Genomic DNA, 17,806 nt, shown 5'->3' with positions numbered 1-17,806 from the left:
GTCTCAACTTATTAATGAGCAAGTATCAGACAAAATCAAATTGAGGAACACTATACAAAATAACTGGCCTCTTCCAGAAAAATGGAACTATCCCTGATTGAGGAGACTAAGGAGACATGACAAGTAAATATAATGTAGATTGGATCCTGTACAAGAAAAAGGATGTTAGTTGAACAATTGTCCACATTTGAATAAGGTCTGTAGATTACTTATTGTACCAATGTTAATATTGTGGTTTCAGTGATTGCACTGTGGCTATGTAAAATGTTAACATTAGGGGAAACTGGATGAAGCCCATATGGAATCCTATGTACTATTTTAAATAAAAAATTTGACAGGGCATGGTGGCTCATGCTTGTAATCCCAGCACTTTGGGAGGCCAAGGTGAGAGGATCACTTGAGGCCAGGAGTTTGAGATCAGCCTGAGCAATGGCAAGACCCCATCCCTACAAAAAATAAGAATAATTAGCCAGGCATGGTAGTGCGTGCCTGTAGTCCCAGCTACCAGGGAGGCTGAGGCAGGAGGATTTCGTGAGCCCAGGCGTTTGAGGTTGCAGTGAGCTATGATGACCCCACTGCACTCTAGCCTAGGCAACAGAATGAAACCTTGTCTCAAAATAAATAAATAAATGAAAAGAAAAAAATTAAAAATTAAAAAGAATAAATTACAGAGTTAAATGCAAACCTAAAACATACAACTTCTAGAAGAAAACATAGGAGAACATCTTGGTGACCTCAGGTTAGGCAAAGATTTCTTAAATACAACACCAAAACATGACATATAAATAAAAGCTTAAGAAATTGGACATCTTCACAATTGATAACTTCTGCTCATTGAATGACATTGTTAAGAAAATGAGAAAATAAGCCATAGACTGGAAGAAAATATTTGTAAATCACATATCTGATAAAAGATTTGAATCCAGAATGTATAAAGAATTTTTGAAATGCAATAAGAAACAACTCAATTTTTTTTTTTTTTTTTTTTTGAGACAGAGTCTCATTCTGTTGCCCAGGCTCATTCTGTGGCATCAGCCTAGCTCACAGCAACCTCAAACTCCTGGGCTCAAGTGATCCTCCTGCCTCAGCCTCCCAAGTAGCTGGGACTACAGGCATGTGCCACCATGCCTGGCTAATTTTTTTCTATATATATTTTTAGCTGTCCATATAATTTCTTTCTATTTTTAGTAGAGACGGGGTCTCGATCTTGCTCAGGCTGGTCTCGAACTCCTGAGCTCAAACAATCCGCCTGCCTCGGCCTCCCAGAGTGCTAGGATTACAGGCGAAACAACTCAATTTTTAAAAATGGGCAAATGATTTGAAAAGACACTTAACCAGAGAAGATATACGGATGACAAATAAGCATGTGAAAAGATGCTCCACATTATTAGTCATTAGGGAAATGCAAATCAAAACCACAATGAGATGTCACTTCACACTCACTAAGTGGCTAAAACCAAGAGAGATAATAACAAGTGTTGGTGAGTATGTGGAGAAACTGGAACCTTCATACACTGTGGTACATGCTTATTAGAATGGCTAAAAAGAATGACCATACCAAATGATGGGGAGGATGTGGAACAACAGGAACACTCAAATACTGATGACAGGAATTTAAAATGATACAACCACTTTGGAAAACAGTTTGGCTCTTTCTCAGAACGTTAACTCTGCATCTACTATGTGATCCAGACATTAAGTCATAGGTATTTACCCAAGAGACAACAAAATATATGTCCATAGAAAGACTTGTACATGAATATTCATAGTAGCTTTATTTGTAATAGCCTAAAACCGGAAACAACCAAACGTCCATCAACAGGTGAATGAATAAACAAATTGTGATATATCCAAACAATGTCATACAATTCAGCAATAAAAAGAAATAAACTATTGATACAAGCAACTACATGGGTGAATTTCAAGATAATCACACTGAATAAAAGAAGCCACACACCTCCCCCCACCAAAAGAACATTTACCGTATGATCCCACTTATATACAATTCTAGAAAATGAAAATGAAGCTGGTGACACAAAAGCAGATTAGTGGTCTCCTGGTGATATGAGGATGAGAGGGAGGGATTATAAAGGAGCATGAGGAAATTTTAAGGGTGACAATATGGTCACTGTCTTGATTGTGGTGATATATTCATGTGTGTATACATAACTTATCAAATTATACACCTTAAATATCTATGGTGGTTTATATGTCAATTGCATCTCAATAAAGCTGTTTGGTCAAATACATGTAGATGGCAAGCACAAATTACCAACTAGGTTCTGAGAACGCCAATGGATGGAGGGTCACCCAAAGGGCCAGGCCCATACCTGGAACTTGAAGATGAGGAAATTCTGAGTGGGTTCACCAACCATCATTACCACTTTGGAAACACCTTCTTCTGCCATTTCTCTCCACCTCAGACCCTAGCCAGCTAGCTAGTTTTTGGAAGGAGCCCTAGTCTGGGATGGACATAACTGTGGCAGCCTCCCAGGCCTGTCGCTCTCTGGCTGCCTTTTGGAGGAGCTGAGCTGAGTCTTGAGGTATTTTCATAACTCAGGAAGAGGAGTGGAAAGGAAGCAGTGAAGGAACCCGAGGAAGCTGGAGACGAGTTGGAGAGGGTAGCTATTCATAACTGAGTAATAGATAGAGGAGGACGGCTAGAAAAGGCCCAAGAGAACTCATGCTTCAATAATTCTTGTTTGTGAATGAGAACACCAAGACCTCCACCTTTTAGTCACAGAATTAGGGCTTTAATCCAGGTTTCTGTATTTTCCATCTACGCCTATTCCCATCACCCATTTCCATTATGCCAAGTGGCTACTGTTTTCGAGATGATGGCTTTCCTTTTCATTCGCCACTTTAGAGTACCTATTTATGGTAAGAGGAGGATAGCTCCTGGGGTCTGAAGGAGCTCACGGTCTAACAGATGATCTACGTACATAAATAACTCACCTAATAAAAGCAAGACCGTAAGAAGTGTTATAGATGAAGTGCTACAGAGGAGGGGAAATCTTTTTGTTCGGAAGAGAGAGATGCGGTGATGGGGAGGTCCTTATGCAGGAGTCCAGACTCCCCAGCAGTAAACAACACCCTTTAGTAGATGCTGAGTAAGTGTTACTGTCCTTCCTCCCTTCACATTCCGACCCGGCCTAACTTTCCTTTAGTCTACCAAACCCTCTGTTCCTCAGCAGCATGCTGTTTCATGCCACTGTGCTTTTTGCATCCGCAGTTCTCTCCTCCTGGAATGGAATGTCCTCGCTAGAATGAATGAACGGTGACAGGAAATGGAGCTCGGCAGGGTGTAAAACATGTGGTAACAGTTAAGCCCACGGGCTATGGAGGCCAGCCTCCGGCTCCTCATTGGAGATAATAATATTTATTTCACAAGGTTGTTAAGTGGATTAAAAGGACAGTCCCGTAAAGCTGTTAGCATCACGTCTGGCACGTAATGAGCGCTGAGGAAATATTCGCAATGTGTGTGCGAGCCTGGCGACCTTCGCCTGCCACGCCCCGCGTAGGAGCCGCCCCTTGTCCGCCTCCCCGGCGCCCAGGGCACCCGGCGCGGCGACCGCGCCGCCACGTCGCCTCCTCTCACGCTCAGGACACCCGGGTTTACTAGACCCGACCCAGCGCTAGGTGCCCGGTGCACCAGCCCGCGCCCCACACCCTGCCTGCTCCCTCCGATTGGCTGCTGCAGGTGCCTTTCGCCAGAGACCGCTGCAGATTGGCTGCGACGGGGGGGGGGCGGACCTCGGGGAGCGAAGGAAGGGCGGGGACCCGGATGTGTGTGGTGGCGGCGGCCGAAGAGCTTGTGTGCGGAGCTGAGAGGCCTATGGATGAGGAGGACGCGGCGGCCCCGGTAGGCGGGGATCGGGGGCGGGGTCCCGGAGGCCTCAGGTCTCCCCGGAGCCTGAGGCGGGGGTCCTGGGCGGGGGCTCCAGGGCCAGGGGCGGGGCCTTGCGCTCTGGTCACTGGGCTTGCTCGGTTGGCTCACCCTCGGCCCTCCGTAGGGCCCGGGACACTGGGCGTAGTCAAGCTGACCCGCCGGGGCCCCCTTGCCCCTGGGTCTCGTCTGAGTGATCAGGTCGTTCCCGGGGCGGAGGCAGGGCCCAGCACGGCCGCTGCTCGTCGGTGCCAAGGCTTTGGGGTTCTGGACAACCAGATGCCTTTAGATCTGGGGCTCCAGCATCTCCTGGGGTCAAGCCCTGGCAGAGTGCCCAGGAGTGGAGTCCTCGGGCTGCCCCACAGGTGCCTACTCTTCTGGGCCACGTAGTGGATTGTAGCTCCCGCATAAGGGTCCTAACATGCTCATTGGGATTGAATTCAGCCCAGCCAAGGCTTCCTAAGCACCTACTGTGTGCAAGGCAATGTTAGGTCTTGATAGAATCCCTGTCCCAGGGTTTGGGGAACGTGCAGAGAAGAGTACTTTACCTCTTTCTCACATTTTGCTCCCAGGAAAAATGTATTCATTCATTCATATATTGGCACTGCTAGTGGTTTAAATACCTGGATCATCCCACTCCTCTCCGTCATCACTGCTACCATCTTCGGGGATGCCACTCTCATCCAAAATGCTGCAACAGCCTCCTAATTGTTTGCCCACTTCTGCTGTTGCTCCTCTTGTGACGAGTTCTCCAACCAGCAGCCTAAATGATCTTTAAGATCTGATAAACTTTAAGATTATATCATTTGCTTGCTTGGAACTCTCCAGAGGTTTCCCATCACACTTGGAATAAAATCCAAACTCCTTACTATGGTCTAGTATGATCTTGATCTGGTTCCTGCCTTCTTCTCATCTTCTATGTTCCCCCCACTTTCCCTACACACCAGCCATCTTGGCCTTCTTTCTGTTTCCCCACCATGCCAGCTCCCTTCAACCCAAGGACCTGCGGTTGTCCCCTCTGCCTAGAATATTCTTTTTTGGGCTTGTCACATTCCTGGCTCCTTTTCAACTCAAATGCCACCTCCTCAGAGAGACTGTTTCTGTCCATTCTGCCCACCGCCCTCATATTCTTTATCATATCACCCTGTTTTATTTCTCCACTGTCTAAAATTGCCATGTCTGTTTATTGTCTGTTGTGTCCACCGCCCCCCCCCCCCACTAGAATGGAAACCCTATGAGGACAGGAATCCCATCCATCTTGGTCACAGTTATATCCCTAGCACCTAGAACAGTGCACACAGTAGGAGCTCAATAAATGTTTGTTGAATGAGAGGATGAGGGTGAGGGTGGGGATTGTTGAGGTCAGTCTGAGCAACTGGCCTCAAGTCCAGCACCCTCTGCATTCCAGGTCAAGCAGGCTGAGGTGCTTTGCTCAGGGCCCTGCTTCCTTCTCAACCCCTTCTCTCCTTGACAGATTTGTTCTCATGAACAAGATGGATGACCTCAACCTGCACTACCGGTTTCTGAATTGGCGCCGGCGGATCCGGGAGATTCGGGAGGTCCGAGCTTTCCGATATCAGGAGAGGTTCAAACATATTCTTGTAGATGGAGACACTTTGAGGTGAGTCCAGGGGAATACTTCCACATTTTCCTTCCTGTTCCAGATCTTACAGATGGAGGAAGGGGACTGTCTATACTGCTCTGGGATAGGGAATGCTCTTGACCCCAGAGGCCTTTCTGAGTGGAGTAGCGTGTGCTGCTTCACCCTGCACTCCCGTCTGTCACAGGGTGGCTCCGTCCCAGTCCAACAAGGAAGGGATCCAGCAGGGGTCTCTCCCGGTTAGGCATTAGAAGCAATCACGTCAGATACGGGAGGCTGCCAGGGTCTCAGGAGTTCCCTGAGTACTTTGCTGACAAGACTCCGGTGGGTCTGTGGGGTGTCCGAGACTCTTGCCTACGTCTCAGGGATTGGGTTTGGTAAAGAGTGGCCATTTCAAAGACAGTGGATTTCCTGTTTTGGGAAGGACGGTTTTGTAGTGCATCCTGTACTTCCCCCGTGTCTTTTCAACCCTTTGGTTTGTGTTTGTTTTCTCTCTTTTCTGGCTTGAACCCCTTCCCTGACTCCTTCTGAGCCTATTCTCTCCCAGAATTGTCACTGAAGGGGGAAGTCAGTAGTGTAATTTAGCCTGGAGGCAAGAAAGCTGAGCAGTGGGGATTGAATAACTGTCTTCCAGTCTATGAAGGGCTTTGGTACAAAGGGCAGAGACTAGCCGTTCTCCAACTCCACTGAGGACAGCCAGAGGAAAACAGCCAAAGCTGCAGCATGAGGGATTGAGGTTAGACAGGCTTGTGAGACCTCTCCTAGCAGCTAAAGGGACTCTACATTCTTTTCCCTCTGGAAATGAAGAAACCAGGCTTGCATTGGTCTGTGGTATGGCTGGGACCCTGGCTGGAGGCAGTGGAGGGGTGGGGTGAGGTGACCTTAAGTATCTTGTTATGGTGTCTGTGAGATGTCCTGCAGTGTGGCCTGAAGGGTTCTCCTCTCTGCTGGCCCTCGCAGGGTTGAGGTTAGGGATGCTGAGGCCCTCCCACCAGCTCCTGCGCTGGGTTGCTAATGGAGCTCCCCCCTCATTCTTCCTTCAGTTACCATGGAAACTCTGGTGAAGTTGGCTGCTACGTGGCTTCTCGACCCCTGACCAAGGACAGCAATTATTTTGAGGTGATCAAGGCAGTGGGTGGGCAGAACAGGGGATGAGATCAGGGGTGAGATCATTAAGCTCCAAGGAGCTCCTTTAATAGATTCACAACCTGGTCCTTTTAATTGTCCATCAGCGTTGTTCTGTCAACTGGGAAAAGGGCACAGGATAACATGGCCCTAATCTGAGAAATACGTGCCCTGTCCCTTCTACTCTCCTGCCCCTTACCTAAGTTGACCTTGACCCACGTCCTTTCCCACCCCCTGACCCAAACCCAGCATCTTCTCCATCACCTATTTTTTTCCAAAGTTAGGAAATAATTTTCTAAGTAAGTATCCATGGTGAAGCAGGCCTCTGCCCTCCCCAGTTCTCCCTCTGAGCATCCTCTCTTTTCTGATTCCCATGTCTTTTGTCTTTTTGAGCCTCAACCTCCTTTGATCTCTAGCTCCCCTTTCTCCTACCCCCAGCAATTCATCCTGTTTCGCATCCTTGCTAACTGTGCCCCACTCTCCTCCCCCAGGTGTCTATTGTGGACAGTGGAGTCCGGGGCACCATTGCTGTGGGGCTGGTCCCTCAGTACTACAGCTTGGATCACCAGCCTGGCTGGTTACCTGACTCTGTAGCCTACCACGCTGATGATGGCAAGTGAGTTGTCTCCTGCGGAACCTGACCCATTGCCTATGGACTTGGGAACCTTAGATACGAAGGACTTCCTCAGGGTGGCTTTTCCCGTTCCTTTCTATCTTTGGGTGTTTCATAAACTGTTGTGGTCAGGACAGGGAGGTGGCCTGGCAGTTACCCTAGCAGGTTTACAGACTTAGAGCGGAGGTAGTGCTCATGCCAGGACATAGGTGATGCCATCACAGAGCAACTAGGAGCGGTAGGTTGAGGCCTCAGCTGTCAGTGCTGGGGAGAAGTTGGAAGGCCAGGTTCAGGTCCTGTGTCTGTGTTACTCTGTCCACAGGCTGTATAATGGCCGAGCCAAGGGCCGCCAGTTCGGGTCAAAGTGCAACTCTGGGGACCGGATTGGCTGTGGCATTGAGCCTGTGTCCTTTGATGTGCAGACTGCCCAGATCTTCTTCACCAAAAATGGGAAGCGGGTGAGTGAGAAATCCTGGGTGGGATTTAGGTGGCTTGAAGCTGCCCAGGGATTTGTGGGAGTGATTAGGAAGAGTTTGCTGGCTGGGGCTGCCAGGGACATGTGTGCTTAGTTCCCACGTCCTTCATTTCAGCCTCAGATTCTCCTGAAGCCTCTGTGTGTAGGAGAAGACACTTCCCCTGCCCAGGGGAAGCTGGGACATTATCCAGATGACAGGCTTAGAGGGGCAAGTTCATGCAGCAGAGGCTGAGCAGAAATTGTGGGGAACAGAATTGGGTGATCTAGAGGAAGCTTTTGAGCAGACAAAAGAGGGGAACGAAGAAATGTAAAGGTCATAGGAAATCAAGAAGGGGAAGGGTTAAAAGCTACCTGTCAGGTACAGTGAACACTGTCTGGGTGATGGGCACACTAAAAGCCCCAACTTACACACTATGCAAGGTATCCATGTAACAGAAACTCTTGCACCCCCTTAATATTTAGAAATTAAGAAAAAAAGAGGTGAAGATGATAGCCTGGCTGTGTAAGCTGGAGCCTCCTCTTTGGGTTTTTGACTTGAATACTTTTGGGGATATGTCTTTTTTGTGTTTTATTTTCCTTATTACACTTCTCCTTCCCTTTCCTCTTGAAAGAGAGACGAGTAGTGGTGAGGAGATGGGGCCAGAGCAAATAGAAGAGAGAGACACCCAGCTCTCTTCTCTGTCCAACTCCATCTCCCACCCTGGGAAAATCGCTTTCCCAGGCCTCGGCTGAGAGTGCCTGCTCCCGTAGCATCCGCACCTCAGTGCGTGCCTGCTCCAATACATGCTCACACGTACTAAAATATTTGGCAGTGAGTCAAGAGACTTGTGTTTGTTTTCTAGCTCTGTGGATTCCTTGCTTGGCCTGGGGTACTTAGCACATTTTTAAACTTTTCTGCACCTCTGGGTTTTCTTTATTTGCCAGTGTGTGATAATTATTCCTTGCATCATCTTAAAAGTGCCCTTGTGAGAATTAGATGAGCTATGGAAAAGTGAGCCAGGTGGCAGCTCTCTCCCTCCCTCCCTCCACTGCAGGTGGGCTCTACCATCATGCCCATGTCCCCAGATGGACTGTTCCCCGCAGTGGGCATGCACTCCCTGGGTGAGGAGGTGCGCCTGCACCTCAATGCTGAGCTGGGCCGCGAGGACGACAGTGTCATGATGGTGGACAGTTACGAGGACGAATGGGGCCGGCTGCATGATGTCAGAGTCTGTGGGACTGTAAGTAAGGGGCAGTGGGGTGGGAGGGGCTTGGGTGGAGAGGGCTGGGCAGGACACCTGTGGACACATGAGCATGTTTGAATGGCTTAGAATGGGGAGAGACAACAGTGTCTTTTGTGGGGTTTTGGCAGGATGGCCTGGACCCCCTTTTGGCTTGATCTCAGCTCAGCTGGCCCAGGCTTTCCATTCACAGTGCTATGGGGCAGGTGTGGTCACAAGTCCCGGGGGAATGGTCCTTTGCTGATCTTTTTTGAGTGTCAGTGTTAGTCTCTGCTGTCTTCCCCTTACATGTGTGATAGAGGATGAGAACGGAGGCAGATGAAGAGTCAGTGAGAATCCTTGCGCCTCCAAAGCCTGCTTCATCCATCTTCTCCTCATACGTGTTTTAGTCCCTCCCTGGATTTTAAGCTTTCTTGGGAAGCTCATGGACCTTGAGAGAGGGAAATTCTTCCTGTCTACCTTGCATGCCTCATGCTGTGTTGGGAGTGAGTGGTCCTGGGTCTGGGTCTGGCCCTGACCTCTAGTGTGCTGCTCAGGCCTCCCACTTTGAATTGTCCCTCTGTTACCCCCTTACCCCCTGCCTGGGCTTTTTCTCCACCCTTTGGCCTTCTCACCCCAATCCAAAATGTTTTCAACTCAGCCTTTGATAGCAAAACAGAAGCAGTGGGGGGTGGGAGTGGATTATGAACCAGGCTTCCTCCTTGTGGAGTTCAAGGTAAGTGGAACACAGGGAAAGTGGCACAAAGTGTGCCCTCCTGTTGCTTCTGACACTCTGCGCCCCTTCTGGCACTGGGGTACAAGGGCTGCAGCAGCCATGAGCCAGGAGGCCTCAGATGCCCACTTCTTGACTCTCATTTCTTTCCTTTCTTTTTGCCTTCTGCCATCATTTTGACAACATCTACAGAGTTGAACTTGGGACTGAGCCAGGGCAATGTTCCAGCCCTCATCCCTGACCTCCTCAAGAGTTTTTTCCTGGCATCCTTTCCCTGCCTGGACCTGTCTCCACTCTGCCCCCAGCTCCTCCCAGGCAATCTTTTCTAATTGTTGCAGAATCCTGTAGACATTTATAAATAGCCTTCCTTCCTCCCCACCCTCTCCCCAATAACCTCAGGCCTCTCATTTAAGAAGTTTTTTCTGTCTTAGACATAAGCTGTCAAGTTTGGCTCTTCTCTCAGACTCTGGGGACAGCTGTCGGGGTGGGAACACTGCTCCCTGAGCACTTGGTCCTCTGGGGCAGACTTGGGCATGAGCCTCTGGTGGGACATGTGTCTTCCTCTAGTCTTGCCAACTGTCCCATCTTTCAAGCAAGGGTGACTTACCTAGTTTCTTTCAGCCCTTTGGGCATCCCATCCCCACTTGTCTCCTGGCCTCCTCCCTCCTGTCCCTTCTTACCATCCACTTGGTATTTCTGACCCAGCGATCACAGCTGTGTCAGCCTGGAGGAGCCGGGGAGAGGTCTTTTGGGCTATGCCTGTGCCTCCTCTTTCTAAAGATGTCTAACTTAGCTGTTTCTGCTCTTTGCCCTTTCTGTTTTATATGTCCCCCTCTGTTGGGGAGCCCTTCCCTGGAACCCCAGACTCCTGCTGTCGTTGAAGCCTGTTTCTTCTCCTGTCCTGGGTGCTGTTCTTAGTAGAGTATCCTTTAGAACCATAAAGGTTTTGGAGAGGCTTTGATGTTACCTAGTCCAAGGTTTCTCAGTGGGGAGACTGTTGGCATTTTAGTTGGGACAATTCTTTGATGTGAAGGACATTTAGCATCCTGGGCCCCCAGACACAAGATGCCAGTAGCCTCCTCCCCTAGTCATTATGACAGCCCCAAATATGCCCACACTTTTCCAAATATCCTCTTGTTTTGCTGTTGATGAAAAAAAGTCCCAGAGAAAAGTGAAGTGTTTGACATTGTTCAAGTGTCAAACAGTGAATTAGCAAAACTAGGCCCAGATATTCATTCTTTGACCCCTCTCCACTGCCTTTTCTGCTGTCCAGTGTATGCTGTTACCTTCTACCCAAGCCTGCTCTTCCATGGCCAGTCATCTCCTCTCCTCCCATGCACCTTTTCATCAGAGAATGGGAGTTTCTAAATTTAAATGCCCACTTTGCCTGGGCTTTTCTTGTCCGGTTCCTTTAGCCAAGGCCCTTCTAACTGAGTTTACTTGGCTTCCTTGGAGTTCCTTTACTCCTAACCTGTCTCAGTTTGGGTCCTCAATGATCTCTTTTCCCTTCTCACTGGTTCTTCCCGTAAAGAAGAACAAATTCAATTCCTGGCTCTTTTCTTTTTTCCTCCAACATCTCATTATGAAAAGTTTTAAACATATAGAAAAGTTTAAAAAAACAGTACAATGAATACCCATATACCCATTCCCTAGATTCAACAATTGTTAATATTTGGTTGTGTTTGTTTGACCTGAGTATCTATATAGAGACAGAATTCCACTCTTTATTGAGTGGAATTCCTCCCCTGCCTCCTGTGGCCTCAGTTTCCCCTGCTAAAGAGGCCCCCCTCCCCAGAGCTCTGAGGGTGCTGAGGAATTGCAGCTGCATTTGCTCACCCTTGGAGTGTTGTCCCTCACCTCACCCCTGCCCCCAGCCTTTCAAGGTGAGGTAATTTGTGGAGGGTGGGGGGCTGTAGGTACAGCCTGGGGATTAGACTCATTTTCTGCCTTTGTTCCCTATTCATAGCTCCTCTGACAACTCCTTAGCGACCAGGCAACAGCTTTGGTATACAAAGGGTGGTGAGTGAGGCCCCACCCTCTCAGGGGTCCTCCCCAGACCCACCCCAGGAGGAGGCCGTGTTGGGGCCTGAGCTGGGGAGCATGTTCTTGGTTCCTGTTTCAGCTGCTTCTAGGCCCTCAGGGCACTGAACCCTCCTTTGCTCCTGTCAAGAGGGATTAGGGTCCCTGCTGGCAAGGGGAGGAGCGAGGTTACCAGCGGAGAAGAGGCTGAGAAGGCGCTACTGGTATGAGGTCCGCGTGTAGGGGGTTCTCTACACTCTGATCTGCAGCCTCCACTCTGCAGCACTGAGTCCACCTGTTTGGCCTCCCAGGGCTTTGTGGTGTGTACATGTGGGGGAGAAGAGGTGGCTGAGAGCCCCAAGAAAGAGTTCCCTCCACCCCTACTGGAGATGCAGAGGAACATGCCTGTCGATTGGGCACTGTTTGAGGGGAAGGACACTTGGGGTAGGGTAGTCTGAGGAGTGTTCCTCTGTCCTGGTTGGCCTGACGGGCTACTCTCGTTGGAGGTAAGGGCTGAGATGAGACATCATGTCCTTCTTCGCAATTGGCAGTTCCAGTATTGCCCCCATTCCCTGATTTAGGGAGCGGTGGAAACGTGTACGGATCACTACTGGGTGTCAGGCTCTGTGGCAAGCACCTGACACTTCATTTCGTCTTCTTGCCCATTTGGAGGAGATGCAGGTAGTGTTAGCCTTTAACTTGCTCAAGGTTAGTGGCTACTAAGTAACAGGACTTAGGATTTGAACCTATGCCTATTGGGTTCTCTTTCAAACTAAGAGGCTTCTGAGACATAGACTGAGGGGCCAGCATCAGGGTCCTGGCAGCTCACTCTGGGGCTGAGCTTCCATCTCCTCTGGGTTCCTAGCAGTGGTAGGCCAAGCAGGGGGAGGGATGTATTCAAAAAAGCATCTTTGAGGGGGGCTAAACTTCCCCTCACCTGCACCCCTCTGAGTGCTCTGAGAAGGCTCAGGGCTGGGCTCTGCTGAGGAGTGGGAGAGTGGATGGTTTCTGATGGCTTCTGCCCTGGGGGCTGAGCGGTTCCTCTCTTGAAGAAGGCACATTGTGTAGCTACCTAGTCATCCATTCAGCTGGCCCATCGTTCTGTGGGTAGGGGATGGAGAGTGGGTTTTAGAGTCCTATGTTAGTGCAGTTCATCCTGCATTTTCAGTTAAGGAAGCATCCCCACCCTATTCTTAGACAAAACTGCAGCAGCTGCCCTCCTCTGGGCTGAGGCGGAGGGAATGGTTGGGCGGGTTTTTCCCAGGGATCAGGCTCTGGATCGGCTGTCTTTTGGCTCTGGAACTGGAGAACACTGTGTTTCCTATGCCGAGGCCAGTTGGATAGAGTGGGTCAAGGGCAGCTGTGGGGTCCCCCACCCAGTTTTGCAGTGCTGGTAGAGAGGGTGGGCTGGGGGCTGCTCTGACTGGGTGGAGTGTAAACTAGTTAACAGGCATCAAGCCACACCCTGCACTGCTTGCTGCGGAGAGATGCAGAGGAGGGACCCAGGCTGAGCAGAGAACACACAGGACCACCAACAGACAGCGTGGGCCAGGCTGTGGGTTTAGGTGGTCTCCCATGCATCTCTGGCTTTCCCCCTGACCTGCCCCCAGTTCTCTTTGGAGAGGAGGGGAGGATGGGCTTGAGGTGGCAGGGCTTTGGGGATCCAGGGCTGAGAAGGGCACCAAGCCCTTCTATTCCCACTGTCTGAAGGGGCAGTGAGGGTGCAGGACCAGCCTCGGCAGGAGACACGCACAGGCGTCCACGCTGGTGCAGGCGAGCATAATTCCTTTCCTGTTCAGGCAGGAATCTTTGCGGGGTGAGAGGCCAGGATCCCAAGGCTTGCCAGGAAGACATAGAGGAGGTCCCCAGGGAGCCTGTTTTTTTTTTTTTTTTTTTTTCCGGGCTGCAGGGGTGGGAAGGTAGAAGAAAGTCTTGAGGGGCAGTTGGGCTAATTAAAAGGGGATTAAGGAATCCCAGGTGATGCTGAGGGTGGGGGAGAGAGGGGATGGGGTTGAGTCATAGCCCCACTATTACCATGACAACTGACAAATAAATCCTCCCAGATTGGGGGTTGCCGCCCCATCATGCCCAGGCAGGACCATTGTGGGACTGAAGAGCCCCAAGAACCCATCATTCATCTCCTCTCTTCTCCCCACTCCACACCCCTACTTTAGCTTGAAAGAGCAGTGAGGGGCTGGGGACAGGAAAGCCTGCCTCTGTCTTCATTTTGACCTCTCCCCACCACACGTGAAGTGAAGGAGCAGAGCTGCTCGTTCTGGGCCCCTGGGTTCCCCTCAGCACCTCCCTGACCCAGCTCTGAACAGCTCTGTTCAAAGCCAAGTAAAACAGGGACCTTGAGAAATCATGTCAGACCCATCCCAGGCAGAATGGGCTTCTGAGCTCATCCCCTTCCCTAAACATCTGGGGTTGACACCTGGCTTCTGCATCCTCCCTCTCTCCACTGGGCCCCCGAGAAGGTTGTCCAGTTTCCTCTGAGGCTGGTCTTCACTCCTCCTTTTCTCTGTGCTCAGAGCCCCTGGGGTGGACCCTTTCTAGCGGGGGAGGCCAGCAGGGTTCTTCAGGGAGGTGAGATTGGCCTGGGTCCCCACCCCCACCCCATGCCTTCTAGCTTGCTGCTGCTCCCGGCTCCCCTTCTCCACCACCTCTGTTCCTCCATGCCGGCCTAGACCTTGAGGTGTGCCTGCAGGATCCTTTCTCCTTCAGCCAGGAGTTTTTGTCAGACTCGGGAAACTGGTACCCAGACTGTCTTGGGACCAGGTTTCCAGGGTGGGGCAGCGTGCCCCTTGACCCCCATCTGGCTCTCCCTCCACAGCTGCTGGAGTACTTGGGGAAGGGCAAGAGCATCGTGGATGTGGGACTGGCCCAGGCCCGGCACCCGCTGAGCACCCGCAGCCACTACTTCGAGGTGGAGATTGTGGACCCTGGAGAGAAATGCTATATCGCCCTGGGGCTGGCTCGGAAGGTGGGCACGAGTGCTGGGCCTTTTTGCTCAGCTCTGGGGCTGTTGGGATGGACCAGGAAGCTCTTGGGGAAACCTGGGAGGCCTGGGCTGTGCAGGGAGGATCTTAAATTGAGACAGAACACATGTCATATGTGTCCGCTGCATTCAGAGTACAGACCCCACGTGACTAAGGACCTCAGACAGCCTGGGGTGGGGGTGGGGCAGCCTGAGGCCCTGGTCTTGAAAGCTTAACACCTTCCTCACCTTGCCTGGTTCCTGGCAAGCCCAGCACCTGTGGGATGTGAGAGGCTGCGGGATGGTGAGCCGCTGCCTGGGTTGTAGCCTATTCTAGAAGACTGAAGATTCAGATGCCACTCTCCACTCTGCCCTGTCCCCCTTTTGTGCACGGGACCACAGATTTTCTTTTTTCTTCTTGGTGCAGGACTATCCCAAGAACAGGCACCCTGGCTGGAGCAGAGGGTCTGTGGCTTATCATGCAGGTGAACAGAGGGCTGCCTGGGACAGGCGGGATTGTGGGGGATGAAGAGACTTGGGGACACCCATCTTCCTGGTCCCCTCACACACGGCCTGTTCCCCGCTGCTGGCTGATCACCCCCTCCCAAGCTGATGGTGCTTTCTCCTCCTCTGTGTTTTTCCTCTCAGCCCTATAAAGCTAGGGGAGCGGACAGGGCGGGAGATCTGGGCCCAGACTGGACATTCCAGGCCTCTGAGTTGGCTCCCTCCGTGCCCTTCCTGCAGATCCTGCAGAGTCTTCGTTTTCTGTTTTTGGTCTGCTTGATTTCCTTCAGGGCTTTCTTTAGAAGAGGACCGAGCCTTGAGTTCCTGGCCCCACCTCTGCCCTCCCCACCCTGGATGTCGTTACTTCCCTGGGGGCCCTCTGCTCTCTTCCCACTAGTCCCCTGGGGGAGTTTCCCCTTTAGCCCCTTGAGCTGAGGGACATTATGTCTCTTTTTTTAATTTGGTGCCCCCTTCCCACATCTCTCTCACTTTTGTTTCACCTGGTCCCCTCCCTGTCTCGGAGCCAGCCGGCGAGGGGGTAGGGAAGTGTTCAACTTCAAGCAGGGGCCACTCGGTTGGTGGGAGGTGTGCAGTGTCAGTCCCTCCTTCTCCAAGTCTGTCCTCTCCCTTCCCTCCAACAGATGACGGGAAGATCTTCCATGGCAGTGGTGTGGGGGACCCCTTTGGGCCACGCTGTTACAAAGGGGACATCATGGGCTGTGGAATCATGTTCCCCCGGGACTACATTCTGGACAGTGAGGGTGAGTGGGGCGGAGGTGGCCAGCCAAGCTGCTCGGGGCAGAGGGTGGGGGAATACCGCAGGAGCTCAGGTTTCCTGGTCTCCTAGGGGACAGTGATGACAGTTGTGACACAGTGATCCTGTCCCCAACTGCTCGGGCTGTCCGGAACGTCCGGAACGTCATGTACCTGCACCAGGAAGGAGAAGAGGAAGAGGAGGAAGAGGAGGAGGAAGAAGATGGAGAAGAAATAGAGCCAGAGCATGAGGGCAAGAAGGTGGTGGTGAGTAGGGGAGAGTTTAGGGTGGGCCTAGGTTCTTGGGTCTGGGCAAGGGCTGAGTGTTAGTGGGGAACAGAACTCAGAGCCAGGGTAAGAAGGAGAGGAGGTCTGGTGCTGCCCTCAGGGGTCTTCTGGGGTGGCCGGGACTGCTGAGATGGGGAGGCTGTGGTTGGGAGGCTGTTTTCCAGCCTCAGGACGCCCTCTTGTGGTCGCTCCCATTTCACCCTAACTGTGTCCAGCCCCTGCCGGGAGCTGGGAGTGGTTGGGGTTCAGCATGGTCAGAGAAGAGGCCGGAGCCTGCTGGCTCCATTCACCTCAACTCCTCCAGGTATTCTTCACGCGGAATGGCAAGATCATCGGGAAGAAGGATGCTGTTGTACCTTCTGGAGGCTTCTTCCCCACCATTGGAATGCTGAGCTGCGGGGAGAAAGTCAAAGTAGACCTGCACCCCTTGAGTGGCTAGGCCTCTCCAGACCGCCCGTCTCCCTCTCCTCACCCTCGCTGGCCACGTGCTCAGTTCCTGACTCCCCTGAGGACTTGCTCGCCCAGCAGGCCCCGGGGCGCAGAGTCGCTCTGCCCTACCCGCCCAGGCCCCTGTCAGGCTCCTCTGTGCCCTCGTTTCTGACCTGTGCCAAGCCCTGTTCTGGTTGGACAGAACAGGCCCAAAGAAGGGTGTTGCCACGGTGGGTCCCGCTGGCTCGGGGAGGGGGCGTCTGGATCCCCCTTCCCTCGGGCCCCACGTGACGGGAGAGGAGTGGGCACCTGTCTCGGCTGCTGTTTGGGCGTGATGCTTTGCCCCTCCCCTCCTTGCCCCAGTGTTTCTCCATGGATTCTTCTTTTTTGTTCCCTGTCCTTATCGTGGGAACCAGTTGCTGCTGTCATCCCCCTGGCGGGGTTAGGGGGCCTCTCTTGGGCCATCTCTCTCCTTTCATTGGCTGCTGCCTCAAGAAGTCCTCTAGGGTCTCCATTCTTTCCCCTGAGAGCTGGCTACCCCCACCCCCTGCTCAGGCACCCACAGAGAATCTGAGTCTCTGGCTTCCGCGACCACACCCACATGGGTGGGTGCCTGTTGCATGTTTAAGAGAGAGGGGCTGTGAGGTGGCAGGGCACTGGGCCTTTGCTCCTCTCTCCCCTTCCACCTGCTCCTCACCTGTGCCACCCATGTCCCTGGCTCCCTAGGATGGAGGCTGAGGCTCTGGCGCACGTCTCCTCTGCTGCGGCAAGGGCAAGACCCCAGAGCCTGAGCTGGGTAAGCCCAGAGGGGCAGGTGGGCCCTTCACTCTCCTTTTCCTGCCCCTGCTCCAGCCCCGTGCCCCAGCTTGCTGCTTGTGCCAGTTGCCTGTTTTGCTTCGGTGTTGGATTCTAGCACTTACATGTCTGCCCCTACCAAGCCCTCATATCTCCTTCCACCCCCTTGACCCCTGAGCCCCTCCCCATAGCAGTGACTTCTGGGAGGACGAGAGAGCAGGAGCTGTTGGCCTTGGTTTGCACAGAGTGGGTAGGGCTGTGGGGAAAGCGGGTGAGCTACGGTGCTGGGCCCCCTTGGCCCTCCCTCCAGGCCCTGCACTATGATGTATGAAATGTATGTACAGACCAGAGATGTTTATATAGCCAATAAAGATGGAGTTTCCGTATTTATCAGCATGGCTAGAATCGGA

At 51.9% G+C, this 17,806-nt stretch overlaps 1 protein-coding gene across 1 annotated transcript; it reads left to right on the top strand.

The window, feature by feature from the left end:
- Positions 1-3,772: 3,772 nt before the first annotated feature.
- SPRYD3 (SPRY domain containing 3) lies at positions 3,773-17,782 on the top strand. Its single transcript, XM_069490254.1, has 11 exons — positions 3,773-3,862; positions 5,361-5,507; positions 6,530-6,605; positions 7,103-7,227; positions 7,547-7,682; positions 8,734-8,919; positions 14,484-14,633; positions 15,055-15,112; positions 15,773-15,892; positions 15,979-16,151; positions 16,477-17,782. Exons 1-11 carry the CDS (start codon positions 3,840-3,842, stop codon positions 16,609-16,611), a joined length of 1,329 nt encoding a protein of 442 aa, XP_069346355.1. The 5' UTR covers positions 3,773-3,839; the 3' UTR covers positions 16,612-17,782.
- The last annotated feature ends 24 nt before the right edge of the window (positions 17,783-17,806 follow it).

Source organism: Eulemur rufifrons, chromosome 16 (assembly GCF_041146395.1).
Source record: "Eulemur rufifrons isolate Redbay chromosome 16, OSU_ERuf_1, whole genome shotgun sequence".
Classification (NCBI taxonomy): domain Eukaryota; kingdom Metazoa; phylum Chordata; class Mammalia; order Primates; family Lemuridae; genus Eulemur; species Eulemur rufifrons.
The sequence above is the reverse complement of the archived record's forward strand: the minus strand, read 5'-3'. Positions and strand labels throughout refer to the sequence as shown.